The sequence below is a fragment of the Mycosarcoma maydis genome, chromosome 21 (assembly GCF_000328475.2).
Source record: "Mycosarcoma maydis chromosome 21, whole genome shotgun sequence".
In the NCBI taxonomy this organism is placed as follows: domain Eukaryota; kingdom Fungi; phylum Basidiomycota; class Ustilaginomycetes; order Ustilaginales; genus Mycosarcoma; species Mycosarcoma maydis.
This window is the reverse complement of record NC_026498.1, coordinates 78,839-96,742: the sequence shown is the minus strand read 5'-3', so window position 1 is coordinate 96,742 and position 17,904 is coordinate 78,839. Positions and strand designations below refer to the sequence as shown.

At 55.8% G+C, this 17,904-nt stretch overlaps 6 protein-coding genes across 6 annotated transcripts; 1 reads left to right on the top strand and 5 right to left on the bottom strand.

Annotated features, from left to right (window-relative positions):
* Positions 1-169: 169 nt before the first annotated feature.
* Positions 170-3,043, bottom strand: UMAG_06008 (GTP-binding protein; the record flags this gene model as incomplete). The annotated part of the gene is made up of 1 exon (XM_011394083.1): positions 170-3,043. The coding sequence occupies one exon, from the start codon at positions 3,041-3,043 to the stop codon at positions 170-172; it is 2,874 nt and encodes a 957-aa protein (XP_011392385.1).
* Positions 3,044-4,192: 1,149 nt separating this feature from the next.
* UMAG_11595 (uncharacterized protein) lies at positions 4,193-4,635 on the bottom strand (the record flags this gene model as incomplete). The annotated part of the gene is made up of 2 exons (XM_011394201.1): positions 4,193-4,472; positions 4,622-4,635. The coding sequence occupies 2 exons, from the start codon at positions 4,633-4,635 to the stop codon at positions 4,193-4,195; spliced, it is 294 nt and encodes a 97-aa protein (XP_011392503.1).
* A 1,089-nt stretch (positions 4,636-5,724) lies between these two features.
* Positions 5,725-7,238, top strand: UMAG_12321 (uncharacterized protein; the record flags this gene model as incomplete). The annotated part of the gene is made up of 4 exons (XM_011394220.1): positions 5,725-5,933; positions 6,066-6,071; positions 6,238-6,250; positions 6,375-7,238. 4 exons carry the CDS (start codon positions 5,725-5,727, stop codon positions 7,236-7,238), a joined length of 1,092 nt encoding a protein of 363 aa, XP_011392522.1.
* A 141-nt stretch (positions 7,239-7,379) lies between these two features.
* Positions 7,380-8,303, bottom strand: UMAG_11594 (uncharacterized protein; the record flags this gene model as incomplete). The annotated part of the gene is made up of 1 exon (XM_011394200.1): positions 7,380-8,303. One exon carries the CDS (start codon positions 8,301-8,303, stop codon positions 7,380-7,382), a length of 924 nt encoding a protein of 307 aa, XP_011392502.1.
* Positions 8,304-9,144: 841 nt separating this feature from the next.
* UMAG_11593 (uncharacterized protein) lies at positions 9,145-12,663 on the bottom strand (the record flags this gene model as incomplete). Its single annotated transcript, XM_011394199.1, has 1 exon — positions 9,145-12,663. One exon carries the CDS (start codon positions 12,661-12,663, stop codon positions 9,145-9,147), a length of 3,519 nt encoding a protein of 1,172 aa, XP_011392501.1.
* Positions 12,664-13,203: 540 nt separating this feature from the next.
* On the bottom strand, positions 13,204-17,838 carry UMAG_11592 (uncharacterized protein; the record flags this gene model as incomplete). Its single annotated transcript, XM_011394198.1, has 1 exon — positions 13,204-17,838. One exon carries the CDS (start codon positions 17,836-17,838, stop codon positions 13,204-13,206), a length of 4,635 nt encoding a protein of 1,544 aa, XP_011392500.1.
* Between the last annotated feature and the right edge of the window lie 66 nt (positions 17,839-17,904).

Here is a 17,904-nt window from a genome sequence, read left to right as displayed (position 1 = left end):
TCACGACTTAGTCGGCCTGCACTCACGACTACCTTCATTTACTAATTACGATGGCAACCCACTCGGACATGGACAAAATAAAGATACAATGCATAATACCAACAACAACAAACACAAGAGGGGTGATCCAACAGCTACTCGTGACTGTATCATGCCACCACGTGCCACATCAGCCTTCGAGTCCCTTGACTTGGTCCACCCGGCCGCGTATGTCGGCGACGCGCGACGTTGTCTTGTTGAACCAGTCAATCGCCAGGTTGGCCGACGCCTGCTTGGCCTCCTGCTTCTCCACTTGGGCCCTGCGTTGAGCAATCGCGACGCGGAAGCGCTCCTGCAGGTCCCACGAGGCAAGACGTAGCACCTTGCGCGTCTCGCGTCCCACGCGTGCCGAGTGCACCGCAGTAAACGATGGCTCTCCATCTTGGCGCAGTGCAGTCAGAGAATCGCTCGTGTTACAGCGCAGCAGCGTGCCCGATTCCAAGCCCAACTTGAGGCTCCGTCCAACGTTGCGCGGTATGCTGTTGGGCAAATCGTAGATAAAGTAAACCACCAGGCCCGTCGAGACCACCGCCAGCACGGGTCCCGCCCATCGTCGAGCCGTAGGGTTGCCCACTAGATCCGAGATGCGCACAAACGCGTCGATCGCCGTCTTGACCCCCAGCGTCTTGCCGCCCATCAGCGTCAGCGCGCCCAGACCCAACGAGACCGACGAGACCAAGCTCATCTCGTCGTCACTGCGCTTGCCTTTGCTCTTGCGCTTGTCGTTGGGATCCTGTGATAGGCTGCCACCGGTGACAATGGTAAAGTGATGGTAGGCGTCGAAAAAGTCCGACGCCTGCACCTCGACCACTTGTGCACCCAGCCCGAGTCCGATCAGACCGGGCATCGCGCGTCGCTTGGCAAACATGGCCTCCGGGTGAAAGATTCTCTGTCGCTTTTCGGCTTGGTCGTCAGCCAGATGCGCCAATCCGAGCTTCTGCACTCGGTCTACCGCCTGCGCAGCCGTACCGCGCGCCGTGTCCTCAACCGAGCGCAGCGCAAGCTCGAGCGAAGAGGTAAGCGCATGTCGCACCTCTTGCGCATATTCCCACACGTTGAAAACGCCCGGGTAGGCTGGCAGTTGCACCGTGTCAGTAGCCGGCTTGCCGTTGCCGATCAGCTCGATCGCAGACATCAACTTGCGCTGCGCTTCTTGCATCACCGCCGTCACCGCCTCGTCTTCCTCACTTTCGACCACCGTCTCGAGCTTCTGTTGCGATGCTTGGCAACGCGCCAGCTCGGGTCGTGCCACCTCGAGCGCGTTGGTAGCTTCGACCAATTCGATCTGCGCCACTTGGCTGTTGATCTTGGCGAGGAAGGTAATGTCGGACAAGAGGCGCAGCATGTAGGTCTTGGACGGCAGCAGCTTGGACTTGGCACGCTTGAGCAGCACAAAGTCGCGCAGCGCAGCTTCGAGGCGTGCAAACGCCTTGAGGCTCTCCGAGTCGCGGCGTTGGACGAGCTGAGCGCCCTCTACCTTGCAACCGAGCTCCTCAGATGGCGTGTCCGGCGCTGCTACGCTCGAATCAACCACGGCATCAACGTCGGCGCCAAACACGGTCTGCGAGTCGACAAAGTGCACCAGGTTGGCGGCGTCGTCGTAGGTGCGTGGACTGAGCTGGCGAATCTGGTCAAGCACCAGCTTGCGGCACTTGTCCTTGTTCTTGATCGAGTCAAACTTGTTGACGACGATAAACACAAACGCCTTGTCGTGCGACGCGTTCCAGAGAAACTCCTTGGCCGAGAGCGTAAAGTGGTTCTCGGCGCTGACGACAAAGACGACGACGTCGATCTCCTCTTGGCGAGCAAAGAGCGCGGTAGTCTTGAGGCTGTCGCGGTTAAGACCGGGCGCGTCGATGAGTGCAATGTCGACAATGCCGTTTTTGAGCAGCGAATCCTGAGCAGCGCGCGTGTCGTGAGCGTAGCACTTGAGAATGGGCGCATCTTCGGGCGACACTTGTTCTGCCTCGGCCACAATCTGCTCGATCTCGGCAAGCGAGTGACGCGTAAAGCTGGAATCGTCGTTGCAGTTGTACTTGAAGCCTGGCTTGAGCATGTGCACCTCTTCGGCGCTGCTGTCCAAGTGGGAGGCATCGAGCACCTCGCAGAAGACGGTGGTACAAGGTTGCTGGTCGGTGGGCATGAGAGGACGACGGAGCAAGGCATTGACAAACGTGGACTTGCCCGCATTGAGATCGCCTGTGACCAGCACCTTGGACTGCGTGTCCAAGAGACGCTGCTTGAGATTCTCAAGGTGGCGTTCAGATTTTTGCATCCTGCCGTCGAGGAGCTGCGCGACAGAGGAACGCTCCAAGGAGCGCACAAGCGCTTGCGGATTGGCAGCGATGGAGCCAACGCGAAGGTCGAGTTTGAGAACCGACATGTCAGCGGACTCGCCGTCGATGTCATCGTCGTCGTCGTCGCCGTGGTGTGTGGATGGGTTTAAGGCGGATGGGCCGCGCGCTGGGGTGCTGGGTAGGCTGGCGTGGCCGCCTGTGGTGTTTAAGCGCATCAAAGCAGGTGGTGCGGGAGGGTGAGCCTTGTCGACAGAGGAAGGATGCGACTCGGCGTCGGCTTCCTCGAGGCTGTGATGCGGAGCGTTGGACTGCGAGCGCCTGTGTTGTTGGGCAAGCTGATGGCGAGAGGGTCCGGCGGCAGAAGTATAGTGAATCAGACGCTTGTTCTTGTTAAAGTCGCGCAGGTCGGCAAGTAGATGACGGGTGGTGTCGATGCTGTCGACGAGCTTGTCGCGCGATTCCTCAAAATCGGACTGATGCTGAGCAAAAGTCTGCTGTGAATCCTGGTGTGCATGGACATGATCAATCTCATGCTGCTTGGATTTGAAGAGGTCGCCACCTTGAATCGAGGTGGCTTTGGTCGGAGGAGTCGAGGGCGACGCGACGGTGAGGCTATGCGAGTCGCACTCGTCCCACGTCTGGGATCGCACTACCTTTTTCGGTGGTGTAGCATACTGCTGTGATGAAGCGATGTGGTTGTCGGACATTGTTGGATGTGATGCACAGCGGGCTCTGCTGGCTCTGATGAGAAATGATAGGATCGACAGCGCTATGAGATGTAGATGGATCAGCTGCTGACAGAGAGAGCTTGAGCTGAATTTGGTGAAACTTGTGACTGTTCCAGTGGAAGCAATGGATCAGGTGCTGACGATGCACATGAAACAGTGATACGATGGACAGAGGGAATGAAGAAAAAAGTGAGAGCAAAATGCGTGAAAAGGGTGAAAGCGGATGAGGATGGTGGCGATGGCGATGGTGATGGTGATGTCGATGGCGATGACAATTATGATGAAATACGGCAAAAGAGCGCCTTGTCGATTTCAAAATTGAATCACTCAGCCGTGAGCCGTGAGCCGTGAGTCGTGAGTGTGAGCAGGGCAACTCGTGACTCTCACATTCGTGCTTTGTGACTGCTTGGTCGGGTTTCCTGGTCTGCCCGATGTGTGTCTCTCTTGCTCAGCTAAGTTGTCTCGTGACTTGACTAAAACTTTTTCCTTTTTAAAATCCTTTGGGGCGCGCTGTCAAGCTTGAAGATCACAGAAAATCATGAATCACGAATTGTGAATCGTGAATCGTTAATTTTGAAAGGTGAATGTTGGATATTGGATCGACTCGGCCGTGAGTTGCGTCTATTCTCGTGTTTTTCGAACAACCAACCATGCAAACGGTGCGTGACTCACGACTCGTGACTGACGGGTCAACCGCCTCTGTCTAACTCAAGACTGAGCTCAAAGGTCACGCGCTCCTCTAATCATGAATCACGAATCAAAAACATCTACGCAAACATCGCGTGCATAGAACTCTTCACGCTTTGTCCTTTTGTTCGTGCTTGTGCTTGACAACCGAGGACATTTGGCCATGTGACGCTTGCCATGGAATCTAACAACCGATCACCATTTTCATGTTTCCGTCGTGCGTGTTCCCATGGTTACATGTTTCACCCGTCATCCTCCCTTCTCACCTCTCGCCTCTGTGACTCGTGACTTGGAAGTTTCAAGAAATCGTACAACCAAGGCATTCATCACGAATGGCAGTCACTTTCACGTTTGGACAATCATGTTGGATATGCTTTGTTGACACAGAGAGGTTCAAAGATGGGATGATGTGGATCAGTAACGAGTGACGAGTGAGTCGGATCACACGTAGTCAAAAAACTTCATGTCGACCTTGTTGGTCAGGTCCTTGGCCTGGGCCATGAGAGCCTGGAAATCGACGCCAGCCGAGTGCTTGGCGGTGGCCACATCGCTGCCCTTGTTGTCGTACTGTTCAAACACGATAATCGTGTTGGGGTCATCACGGCTGCGACCGGGCACGTATCCGTGGCAGTCAGGCTCCTCGTCCGAATTGGCGCGTGCGGCCACCTTTGTGAGCAGCTCGATGATCTTGTCAGCCTCAGCAGCGCCCTTGGCCTCAATGCTATTCGGAGGGATAACAAGAGTGCAAGTGCAGCCATGCATCCCGGAAGCAGATGAGCGAGCAGAGGCAATCATATCGATCAGCAAATATCTTTCGGTAGCAGCAGGAGTGCAGGCCAACTAAGTCGAATTGGCTCTTGTTCTACTCACGTGACAAACATCATGAACTTTCCGGTAGGAGCCGACATGTTGGATGTGGAAGGTGGTGTGAGTAGTGTAGTTTGGATGTGGTGGTCAGCAGACAACTCGATCCGTTCGACAAGCAGCCAGATATACAGAAGTGCTTGATTGGTTATGTCCGACGATCCCTTACTCTTGATTCCAAGGCAGCGGTCCTGATTGATAGCCGGAAGCGGTGCGTGTGGTAAGTAGCCGATCGACACGCCACCGTTGCATCTAGAAAAGAAATCACGATTCACGAATCGTGAATCGTGAATGGTAGTATTGCACATTCGAAGGGTGGCCTAACAGCTGAAGGCTCTACTCATAACCCGTGACCCGCGACCAAGTCCAACCAACACCCAACCACGAACGTGCAAATCACGAATCACAAACCCGACCGCCATAACTTACATGCTTCCATGCATGCAGCTCGACAACGCAATGCAGCCACTGCAAACAGGTAACTTAATCCGTCCAATCACGAATCGCAGTCTTGTTAAAATGCCATGATTGTCATGATTGATAGCGTCAAGTCTGGTCATCCAGAATCACGGATGTCGCACGAGCGTCACGGTCAGCGAATTTCACCTCCAAGAACCGCCGAGAGAGCAAGTCGTGAGTAAGTGCATCACCAATGTGTACTTTACGATAGAAATCGTGCCAACCACGAATACAGTACAGTACAGTACAGTATAGGATAGTACAGTCACGAGTATAGTATAGTTTGGCGTGTCGGCGTGGGGGACGGAGACTTTAGAAGCAAATCCACCGAGTCAGAGCTGCGAAATTCGAAACCCAAAATGAAAAAAAAAAAAAAAAAAAAAATGAAAAAAGAAGAAGCACAAATCGCGAATCGTGGATCGTGAATCCCGAAAAAGATTTCTAATAACTTTATCGCGAATAAGTTAACGTTAATTCGACGATTTTTGGTGGGATTTGAGTAAGTTCGCTAACTTATGACTCGCACTTGACACACAACCAACTCGGCTTATCAGCCGTCTCTACCATCATCATCCATCACCTTTCCCATCATCCACGTCTCAAGATAGCCTGCGAACCGTCGTTGAGTCTATTTTGACCATCACCATCCAATGCCTTCCTATCGTTCCTCAACAGCGCTGCGCCTGCTCGCGAGCGCAGCTTCACTCTTGCTTCTCGCGACTCTGGCTTCTGCACAACCCTCGTCTTTCTTGATATCTAGCTCCGACTCTCTCTCAAGCAGCACATCAAAACATCCCAAGCATGATAATTCCCCGTACAAGAAGCAGCTACGCGAAGAATGGAGCTCCATCATGGGCTGGTGAGTGGCTTTGTTTTTTTTTGCTTCTTCCATAGACGTCCTTCTCTACGCATCGCTTACTGACAATCTCGTAAGGCTTTTTTTGACATCGTTTCTGCTTGCTACCCTTCTCTGCTCTTGCTGGCTGAGTAGGGTCTCGTAAGTAATGCTCGCTCTTATCAGCTGCCGAGTCTCAACAAGAATCTTCCAGTGAACCGGCTCGTGTCGTCAACAATCAGCTAAGTCGCCATCCACCTTTTTCTTTCTCTATCTGCACATTGCGTTTCTCTGCGCCATCGCATCCTCTCGGTCGCAATCAACACAGCATCGCTTGCTGGGTAATTGTCTATTCGCCGTACGTCTTCGTCGCTCCAAAACCCCTGTTTCTAAATCGCGTCCTCTCTCTTTCTCTTGCTTTTTTCATTCTTTTCTTCCGATTTCTTACGCCCTTCCGCTTTTCAGGTTTTGCCCTCTTTCAGTCAAATGCACCAAAACTACGTCTCCAAGTCTGCCGAAGGCTTGAGTATCACCTTTGTCATCATCTGGCTCGCAGGTGATGCTCTCAACGCTGCAGGCGCTTGGTTCCAGGGCCTGCTTTGGACCATGATTGTCTTGGCGCTCTACTACTGCACCTGCGACTGCATCCTCATCTTCCAGTATTGGTACTACCGAAAGTACTACCACCGCGGCATCAAGATCTCGACCATCTCGGCTTCGCTTGAAGCCAACGAGCGCACCCCGCTCATCGCCGACGGCAGCGTAATTGACGACGATCTCTCTTCCAAGGATGATGATGACGACGACGACGAATCGTCACTCCGCACGCAGCTCATCCTGTACACGCTCGCCGCTCTTCTTGTCGTCGCTACCGGCGTCGCTGCTTGGTGGGTCGCCGAACACCACTACGGCTCGGACGACGACAACAGCCAGCCAGTCCCCAAGCCCGAACCCGAACCCGTCGGATGGCGATGGGACGCGCAGGTCGCAGGTTGGCTTTCCGCCATCCTTTACCTGTCGTCGCGCGTTCCTCAGATCCTCAAGAACCGCACGACGAAATGTGAAGGTCTCTCGCTAGCCCTCTTCGTCTTCGCTGTCGCGGGCAACCTGACATACGTCGCGAGCATCTTGCTCAAAAGCACGCAGCACGACTATCTCGTCGAGAGCTTCAGCTGGTTGGTGGGCAGCTTGGGGACTGTATTTCTCGACTTTATCGTGCTCGCCCAATTCATCCACTACCGGAAAGCCAGGAAGGACATTCACAGGTTGAGGAGATCCAGCATTGCGCAGCACCAGCAGAGGCCCAGACTTGAGCCGCCGACCGCCTAGATGCGGCATACGGCGCGGCGCACGTTGTGCACATTCTCTCATCCACACGCCGCTCTTTTCGACGCGTGCTATCTTGTATTACACAGCAATGTACAAGGTTAAATCCGTGAGCGAGTGCGGTTGATACGTCGGAGTCAGCACTCAGCGATTTCGTGTACCTCCGAAACCTGTGCTTTCCCTCCAACCGGAGCTCGAGTGGTCGCTGTCGTCATATCCTCTTCCGCGTCCGGACAAGTTGGAGGGTCCTGCGCCGTAGCGCACGCCGTAAGCGTGGGGATCCGGGTTGAATAAGCTCGATTGAGGAGCGTTGGGCCGTCTTGGACGGGATGAGGATGTGGCGGCGGCAGCGGCGAGACCGCCGAGGCCGAGGCCTGTCCAGAAGCCTGGGCGCCAGGAGGGAGTGTTGGGGTCGGGTTTGGGTGTGTATGGCGGAGGAGGTGGGTTGGATCCGCCTGGCCACCAGCCGCCGCCGTATCCGCCGCCATGGCCGCTACGGGGCGAGGTGCTTGAATTCGCGCTACCGTGGTTGGCACGTATGGCGCGTATGAAGCTGACAATGATCATCGCCAAGATGGCGAGAAAGACCATGTAGAAGAGCGCCTCGGCGAGCGTTTCGGTCGACGCGCTGTGTCGACGCCAGGCGTCCTCACGGCCGATTCCGCTGGGCAACAGCGTGTACTCGAGTACGCAGCTGTCCTTGAGCACGTATGGATCTTGCGCATAATCGTACCCCTCGCAGCTTACCTGTACGCGCCCCATGCGCATGGTCGCAGGCAAATCTGCGCTGCACTTCCACTGTTCATCGCCCATAGCCGTGCATTGCACGACGTCCGGTTGGTAGTGCGAGCACAGAGTGCCGACACACGTCAGTTGTGGTAGCGCCGACGTTCGACGGTAGGCGCTCATGCGCCCCGCGTACAGCGTGAGCGTTCGAATCGATGACATGGCAATGCGTCGACCCGCACCATAGTACTGCTGGTTGGGCTGGTAGCTCAACACACCTGTACTGCAGAGCGCGACCAACGCAACTAGCAGCACACGGAGGCTGGCTCGTGAGCAGTACATTTCGCGCACCTCTCTTGCTGTTGATCAGCTCGTGCTGTTGATCACCTCGAGCTCTTACGATCTTTTCGGCGTTGTGAGTGGTGGAAATCAGTGACAACTTGCGCAATCTAGAACGTTGGCTCTTGATCCTTGGCTTCGCTATATGCGACCGCTTAGCACTCCCTAGTTGACCTACGAGGTCATCCTGATCGTGCAGTTGCAAACGTGCGCGTTCAAGTCGTATGCGGTTACCGTCGTCAGTCATGCACGAGCGCAACGCAAGCCAAAAGCTGACGTGGAAGTCAACCCAAGTCACGAATCGCACGTCGTGAGCCTCTCGAGAAATTTCGCGCACCTCCACACTGACCAACGCACCACGGAGCCTTCGAATCGCGAAATTTCCATGTGACAGCTGAGACACGTGGCTGTTTGTTCTGTGTCGTCTGTTGTCACAAATGTATAACCTTTGTATACAAAATGACTTATAGATAACGATGATGATGGATTGCCAGATAGGAGCGTAAGGGCTGGCTAGCTGATAACTAGCCTGCGGGTACGTGCACAGGCTAAGGTGAGAGTACATTGGATGTCACGTGCGAGGTAATTCATGGCCGAGCCCTCAGCTGGAGTCATGGCGGGTGTCACGTGCGAGGTTTCTCGTACGAGAGGACATCCAGGCGTGACATCTGTGCTCCGTGCTCTGGTGCATCGTTCGTGACACCCACCGACTCACGGTTCATGATGATTTAGAGTGTATGACTACTACATACCCAAGAAGAAGCAGCGAACATGGTTCACAGCGCCATGTCAATATGACATGCTTTGGGCTGACGCGTGAAATCCTGCATCGTGGAATGACCGCCTACAAGTGAGGATCCATTTTGTGAGCACGCCTGACCTTGTACGTCGGCCTCCTTTCGCCCAGCACATGCTTGAGAAGCCTGCCCAGCCAGTCTCTTGTCTCTGCCGGGTCCAAGACGGTATCCACCTCGGCCATGCTGGCTACGTTGATGGCCCTGCCGTTGTTGTACAGTTGCTCGACCGCTTTGTGCGCCATGTCAGCCCTGTGTTGTGCATCTTGGATTTGGGCGAGCTGCTTGTTCATGCTGAGCTGGACGGCGCCTTCGAGAGACATGGGCCCGAGCGAGGCGGCTGGCCAGGAGGCGCAGATTGTGTTGCTGAGCGTGCTACCTCCAAGCATGGCTTGGGCGCCCAGCCCAAACGCACGGCGCAGAACGAGACCGATGACGCGGCCGCCGGATTGGGTGAATTCAGCAGCCGAGGTGAACCAGTCGCCAAACGCTCGGAACGATCCACCAGCAGTCGAGGTGCGTTCAAAGTGTGGACCAACCATGAAGCCCGGCGTGTCGCAGAGACTGATCAGGTGGGTGGCGCGTGTGCGTGCGAGCAACTTGAGCATCCGCGTCGCTTTGAGCGCAGCGTTGAAATCGATCGCCCCACCCAGAGGCGACATCGGGTTGTTGGCCAGAATCGCCGTCGCACTCCCTTGGATACGTGCAAATCCTGTGATGATCGCGGTGCCCCAGTCAGGTGCCAGTTCGACAAAAGACGCATCGTCCACCAACAGAGAGATCACGCGTCGCATGTCGAATGCTCGACGTCTCTGCTCCACCGGTGGCAGACACGTTCGCAGCAGTTGCACATTGTGCGAATAGCTCCACTTTGCTCGGTCGATCCAAGGCTGTGTGAAGAAGCTCACCACCTTCCTTGCCATGAGAGCAGCATCGTCCTCATGATCGACCAACACTTCGATCCCACCTGTTTCAGCGTGGACGGTTGCGGGACCGATGTCGTCCGAGTCGACCACACCCAAGCCGCCCGCTTCGATCATCGCTTTGCCGCCCATACCGATCGACGTTTGGCCCAGTTTCTGCTTGCTGCGCGCCAACGCTTCATTGCCGCCTTTGGTAGCAATGACAACATCGCATGTGCCCAGCAGCGCAGCGTTGCCCGCAAACACGTAACCGTTGGCCACGCCGATCACCGGAATTCCCTGCGCCCTCACCTGGCCCATCAGTGCAAAACTCGGTGTCATCAACCCGGAAGCTGTCGGGTAGTCGGTATCTCCTGGCCGACCACCACCACCTTCAGCATACAAAACCAGCGGCGCGGGATGTGCCAGTGTAGCGGTGAGCATGCGATCCAGCTTGAGGTGGTGGAGGTATCCCTGTGTACCGGCAAGCACCATGTAGTCGCCAAGGATCACAGAGACCGTGTGCCCGTCGATGCGGCCGAAGCCGGTGACGATACCATCACCGCTCGTCTTGGCGATCAGATGATCCATCGAATAGCGCGCTCTCTGCGCTGCTAACGCGAGATCGCCATATTCGATCAGCGAGTCTTGGTCGAGTAGCATCGAGACGTTTTCGCGCACCGTGCGGAAGCCACGCGCGTGACGTTTGGCGACGGCGTCAGCGCGTGCTTGGTCAGAATTCGCACAACGACGCTCTTGAAGCTCTTGCAGCTCAGGTCGAGCGACCGACGCGTCTGGTGTGGCATCCATGGTCGCTAAAGCTGTACTTTTCTCTCCAGCTCCAGCGCTGCAAGCCGTCAGTTGGGTAATATCAATGAGCATGATCACATCGGACGCATTAACCACACTGCCTTGCTTGACAACCACCTTGTGAACTTGGCCTCCACCACACGCTGCTTCGGCCCGAATCACATGCTCCATCTTCATCGCTTCGATCACGGCCAACTCTTGACCGGGCGCAATTGGTTGCCCTTCCTGCACCGAGATCTTGACCACCAGGCCGCTCAAATGCGACTTTACGGCGTGCTGTCCCACTTCGATGTGGAACTCGTCGGCTTTGTCGTCAAGCCTGGCTGTACCTACAAGACTATCGGTGCGTTTGTGCTGTGCGTCGTAGTCGGCTTGCAACTGGTTCGACGCGTTCAAGAATCGCTGGAATCCAGCTTGCACCGTATGGATGTGCTGGGTGCCTCGTTTCACCTCTTGGTCTTGCAAGAGCGCCATCAAGAACGTCTTGTTCGTGCGGAGCCCGTAGATAAGCGTCTCTTGCAATGCGATCCTTGCCGCATCTACGGCGGAAGCGTAGCTTGCAGAAGTGACAATCACTTTCGCCAACAAGCTGTCGAAGAGCGGAGATACCTTGTACCTTCCCAACGTCGGATGCGGAGCATGTGCAGCGGTTTCGATGCGAACATCGCCTCCCAGCGGCCAGATCAGGGACGAGATGGTTCCCGATTCGGGGATCGTCTCGTCAGTGCGGTTTCGGAACGACTCTGCGTTGATGCGTACCTGGATCGCGGTTCGAGTTGGGAAAGGCGTCGTGGCAGCATCGCTCGGTAAGCCGAGATGTTGCAAACGGGCACCGAGTCCAACAGCCAGCTGGAGTGCAACTAGGTCGTATCCAGTGACGTTCTCCGTGACGGTGTGCTCGACTTGAATCCTCGGATTCGCCTCGATAAAGTAGAACGCATGTTGTTGCGGTTCGACCAGAAACTCGACAGTTGCCAGACTCCTGAGATTGACCGCTTTCGTCAGGCGAAGTGCCGCTTCGAGCATGCTCTGCCTCAGTGTGGCTTCTAGAAACGGAGCAGGGGCGACTTCGACCAACTTCTGATTTCGACGTTGTAGTGAACATTCGCGGTCCCAGAAATGACATACGTTGCCCGATCCATCGCCGAGGATTTGCACTTCAACGTGTTTGGCATTGCACAGAAAGCGTTCGGCGTAGACTGTGCCGTTGCCAAACGAGGCGTTGGCTTCGCGCATGCACGACTCGTACGCTTGGCTCACCTCGCGTTCTAGCTGTACAGCGTGCGTGGGGAGGTGAACAACGCGAATCCCGCGTCCACCGCCTCCATTGGCTGCTTTCAGAATGATGCTCGATCCAGCTTGCACGCCTCGCGCGAATGCGAGGATCTCGTTCAAGCCATCTTTGGACGCGCATGTACCTTGCAACACGGGTAGGTTGACCGATTTCGCCAACTCGCGAGCGGATACTTTGTCGCCTAGTTGGCGAAGCTGTTCTTCTGTGGGCCCCAAGAACACCAATCCACCAGCCTCGCACAGCGCAGCGAAGTCTGCATCCTCGGACAAGAATCCGTAGCCCGGCGCTACGCCCCAGCAATTCCACTTCAACGCTGCCTCGACCATCGCGTGACGATCCAGGTAGGCTCGTGGACCTGTCGCAGAAAGTAAGTGCGAATGGTCCGCGAGCGAAACGTGCAGAGCACTCGATTCAGCCTCCGTGTAGACCGCGACAGTTTCGATCGATGCTGATGTGACCAACGTCTCGAGCCCCAAGCATTGCGGGAATTGACGGTAGGTCCGCATGAGACGACAGGCGATCTCGCCTCGATTCGCGATCAGCACTCGTCGTGACTCGACCATGTTTTCGGCTCGAGTGCAACCGCGCGTTGATCGTGCTTGGCTATCCAAACTTGCGGTGATATGATACGCCCTGATAAGCAACCACAAACGTCGAGACAACAAGGCACAACGTATAAAATCCTCGCCAATCACTACCCCAACCGCATGATACCCCACATTCATGATTCGTGATTTCCAACTATCGTAGCTCCGGCTCCCCACGTCCGGTTACGGTTATCTCGAAACCGGCAACCAGTCAGTCACACGTCACGGTGTGTTTCTCGGTCGATTTACGCACGATTTTCCATGCTTCGCCTCGCATGCTCGAGTGCACACCACACTCGTCACTCACGACTTTCTACACACATCCAATCCATAATCGTAGTCGTCACTGGTTCTGATAAGAATTAAGCTGAAGAACAATAGATGAATACAGATGACTCGCTGGATAAATGCTGCGTGAGTCGCAAGAAGAGGCACACCGCGTCACAGATGGACTGAGAAAGAAAAAGATCGCAGAGCGAGGGTATGAAAAGATGAAGCAGGTTGCGCAGGATCGGTTTACTTTGTGACGACGGTGCGCCGGGTGGTTCGACCGGATCGAGTGGTGGTTGTGGAGCAAGAGGCACTTGCGTCGACATCTATCGCCTCGGCGGCTGCTTTCGCCTTGGGTTTTGCTTTGGTTGGCGCGCTAGTTGCGGCTTTGGCACGCGTCGTTCGAGTAGCAGCAGCTCGCGTTTGGCTTGTCTTTGCCGGCGATGGCTGTTCTTGCGACTCAACATGATCGTCGTCCTGGACTGACGGGTCCGCGTCCGCCGCTTCCGCTTCCGGTTCGCTCGCCTCAAGTACAGTAGACTTGGTGGCTCTGCTCGTGGACTTGGTGCGAGATGCGGCAGGGGTGCGGGTGGAACGCGTTCGAGTTGCCGTGGTACGCTTGGTCTTTGCAGCCACGTCTTCCTCGCTCGCCTCGTCATCTCCGTACCCAGCACTCGAGGACGGCAGAGCTGGAGCGCCGGTCTTAGCCGCCCGACTTCGAGGTGCCCGCACTGGCTTGGCAGCAGGAGCACCAGCGCCACGTGTGATTCGCGTTCGTGTTGCGCGCTTTGGTGCTTCCTCGACCTTGTCTTGTGCTACTTGCTCCACCTCCCCGCTTTCCTGCTCGCTCTCTTGCCCCTCTTCCACGTGCGCTCGCTCCTCTTTGCCCTTCTTCGCTGCTGCTGTCTTGCCTCGTCTGGTCGCCTTCACCGGCGACGACATTTGGAACACTTCCGATGGAGCAAGCGTAGTCGAGATGGCCTCGGTAGCTGCTAGCTTGGCTTTCCGAGCAGCCGTTCGACGAGCAGGCTTGGAGGCAGTTGAACGTCCGATCTCGATCAGCTCGTTCTCCGGCTGAGACTGTTCTGTAGGCACAGCAGCTTCCTGCATTGTCTCCTCTTGCGCCGTTTCAGTCTCTGGAGCCAAGCCCGGAGCAACCTGGGTTGATGCCGCGGCAGAACGCTTGATGGGCGAAGATCGAAGGGCACGCTTGGTGGGCGAAGTAGATCGGGCGGTGCCCTTGACGGGCGAGGCCGAAGCGGCATGACGAGATGTTCGAGTCTTTGCAGGCGATGCTTCGACTGGTGCTGGCTCTTCGGAGCGAGCGTTCAGCGCCTCTTGCTGTTCAGCACCCACAGGAACGACATCTGCTGTCGGCACGCGAATCGCTTCCTCCGTTCCCTTTACAACCTCCAGGGTTTCTGGTTCACGAAGTGGCTCCGACACATGTCCGAGCTCTTCGCCTTCCAGCACAGGAGCGGCCTCTTGCTCTTCAACGACAGCCTCGTGAACAACTTCTTCGATGACCGAGTGGATCGGCTCCAAGGTTTGTCCGAGTTCTTCACTTTCCAGAAGTGAAGCAGGCTCTTGTACTTGTACCGCAGCCTCTTGGAGATGATCGTTAATGGCAGGCTCAGCTGCGATGGGCTCGATTGCCTCCACCCTGTGAGCCTCTTGCACATTGGACTCGGCCAGCGCCTGTGCCAGCGCCTCGTTCTCTGCATCCATCGCGGACGCGTCAAACATGGTCACTTGCAGCTCGGCCTCGAATGCCGGCTGAACTTGCGGCGGTGCCTCCGAACTTGGCAGTGATGAAGTGACAGTAGGCGAAGCAGGATCCAGTTGATAGTCACGTGCTTGAGGAGTGACCGGCGCAGGTGCAGCAATTTCAGCTGCCTGGCTTCGACGTACGCCACGTCTACCTTTGACTGGGCTAGGTACAGAGCCAAGTATCGCCTTCTTCTTCGGCGACGATCTGGACGGCGAAAGCAGCTCGGCAATGTCCGGGTTGGCTCGCATCTTGTCGGCCAAATTCCCGTACTTGGATGCCTTTTCTGGACTGGGATTGAGCAAGGCACCAAGCCCACGCATGTCGGGTGTAGCTGGAGCTGCAGAGGCAGCAGAGAAGAGGTGACGAACCGAGTTGAGCGCTGCTGGCGTTTGAGGAGCCTGCAAGGGTGCTACAGCAACTGCATCGCTTGGACGCGATGGGCTTTGCTGCAGTTTGCAACTGATCTGCACAATGTCCTCTTGCTGTTCAAGCTCTTCGTCTGCCTCTTCGTCGTCAGTCAGCTCGTCTTCCTCGGCCTTAAAGAGATCGTCAAGTGCCTGAGCAATCTTGTCGGATTCTGGCTCAGCTGCCGCATCCTCGACCAGGTCAAAGCCCATCGAGAGCTCGGTGGCCGGCAGACCAACATCCGAAACTCGGACCACTTTTCGGTCCTTAGTCGGAGACGATCGCATCGCTTCGACCACGCTGGTGGCGGCTGCTTCGACCTCTTTGCGGGCGATTTGATGAACGATACGCTCGCCAGCTCCACTGATCTGAAGACGCACCAAAGCTGAACGGATCGAGAGTTTGGCGTCCGTAGCACCTGCTAGTGGCATCGAGATGCGGCGTGAATGCGTCTTGGAGGCAGGCTGAGGAGTGGCGAATCGAGGCAGCGTCATGGCCTTGACTGGGCTCAAGTCGTGCGCAGATGTTTTTGGAGCCAATGGCGAAAGAACAGACAGGCTCTGGTCTACTTCGTCCTCGTCCTCGTCCTCACCCTCACTACAGGCCTTCCATACTTGCACATGAGCCTCGTGTTCACTGAGAGCAGGGTCAAGCTGGGCGTCAAAGTTGCCAGCTTCTGGCTGCTCGTTCTGGCCGTCGTCGGAGTGCAAGCTGAAGTCCGAGCTGAGGGTAGACGATGGCTCGAGAACAGACAGTGGTTGTGATGATGCCATTGCAGAGATGTTGTTGGGCATCGACATGGACTTGGACAAGCCGGATGGACTGTTACTGACTGGCGTCGGCGGAGGAGGAGGTAGGAAGAGGCGATCAGCGTACGCCTCACTAGACCGGAGAAGTGTTTGCGTTCGAAGCGAGACCTTGCGTCGAGAGGCGAGGCTGAGTCGGGGGCGTCGAGGAAGAGGCGTGAGGCCGACAAAGTGTTGCTGTTTAACCGGAGAAGGCGTCTTGCTGATGCCTAGCGTCATGGACCTAGGCACGAAGCGGTGGACTGTCGGACTTTCGGCAGCCTCATCGACAAGCTCTTCCTCTTCCATGGGCTGAGGCTCAAGCTCTGGGGCATCGGACAAGTGCAGCTCTGTCTCTTCGGCTACCTGACTCGCCTGCTGCGGCTCAGACGTTGGGATATGTGCCTTTTTATCGTCAGTGCGTTCCTCGGCGTAGAAACCGAGACTCATGCCGCTGAAAGGCCCAGCGCGACCAAAGAAGCTGCTGCGACGCTTTGCACGCTTGGGACTGTCGCTCTTGTTTGGAGATCCACAGGGTGTGGAGGCGTTACTGCTCGTTTGGATCGAGTTATTTTCATCGTCCTCGACGTCGTTCGTAGCGGTTACGGCGTGTGAAACTGCGACCAGATCATCTGCTGAGGATATAATCTCGGGCTGCTCTTGCTCCTGTTCGAATTCTTCGATGATGACAAAGCAATCTACGGAGTCCTCATCGTCTTTTTGCACATCGTGGGTTTCGAGTTGCTGCTCTTCGTGTAGCTGCTGATTTTCGCTGCGGAAGCTGCCTTCCTGCTCTTCGTTCATCGTATCGAGAGGCGGCATCATCCTCATTTGCTTGACGGGGCTCAATCTGCCTGTAAAAGAATTTGCGTAGAGGTTGAAGCTGGCTTGCTTAGGTGGAGCTGTTTTGGGGTCAACCAGGGCTTTGTGGCGCATGACAGGGGTGCCGAACAGGTCAGTGAAAGGAGCAGGGGCATTGAGGCTTTGGCGCGACTTGATCTTGTTGCACTTGGCAGGACTGACGTTGGCGGACTGCATGAAGCGCTTGATGCTGTCGGCCCTGCGAGCATCCCTTTCTGGGTTGCTAGCTTTGGACGGAGAGGCGGACTTGGTAGAAGGTCGACTGGGCGTGTTGATCTCAGCAGCGTCGACGAGGCTCATCCTGATGCGCCTCCTCTTGGCTGGAGCGGGTGTTTGGGGAGCACCAGCGCTTGAAGATACACCCCCTTTCACTGGTGAAGAGACTATACTTGCTTCTGCCGCCTTCACATCGGCGGAGGACGATTGGGGGAGCTCAAAGACGAAGGCCTGGTCGGAGATGTTGATAATGTCTCCAGTGTGCAGCTCGTACCGGCCTGATCCAGACGGTGCGGGAAGTGCATGATTGTCATTCAGGATGACACCATTCGAGCTAAAGACTTGCAAGAATGCCTTGTTGCCTTCGTCTCTCTGATGCTGCTGCTGTACTTCGATGTTGATGGTGCAATGAAGTCGACTGACTCCGAAAGAATATATACGAAGGTCATTGTCGAGCGATCGTCCGATGGTGGTTTTGAGAGCCTGGATCGGAAAGCGTTCGTCTCGCTTCCCCTTCTTTCCAAGCAAGACGAGAGAGGCCAGGACCGGGTCCGAGTCCAAGCCTGCGTGTGTTTGCTCGCTTTCTGCTGAGGAGGCTTCTTTGGCAGGAGAGGTGAGGGTATCGGTGGGGGAGTGCTCGAGGCTCTCCTTGACCGGCGAGGAGGAACGAGAGAAGGAAAACAAGTTGGTAAAGCTGTTGGATCTACGCAAGGGCACAAAGGTGTTGGGCTTGTTGGAAGGAGAGAGAAGGCCAGTAGGGACGTCGCTATTGCCAATATGGTCGGAGTGGATGCCAGACGAGCTGGGACTCATGCCGAAGGAGCGGCGGAGGGACTTGAGCATCTTTTCCGAGACTTTCGATTGCGAGTTGTGTGTGCTCAGATGTGGAGTGTTGGATTATAGCGATTG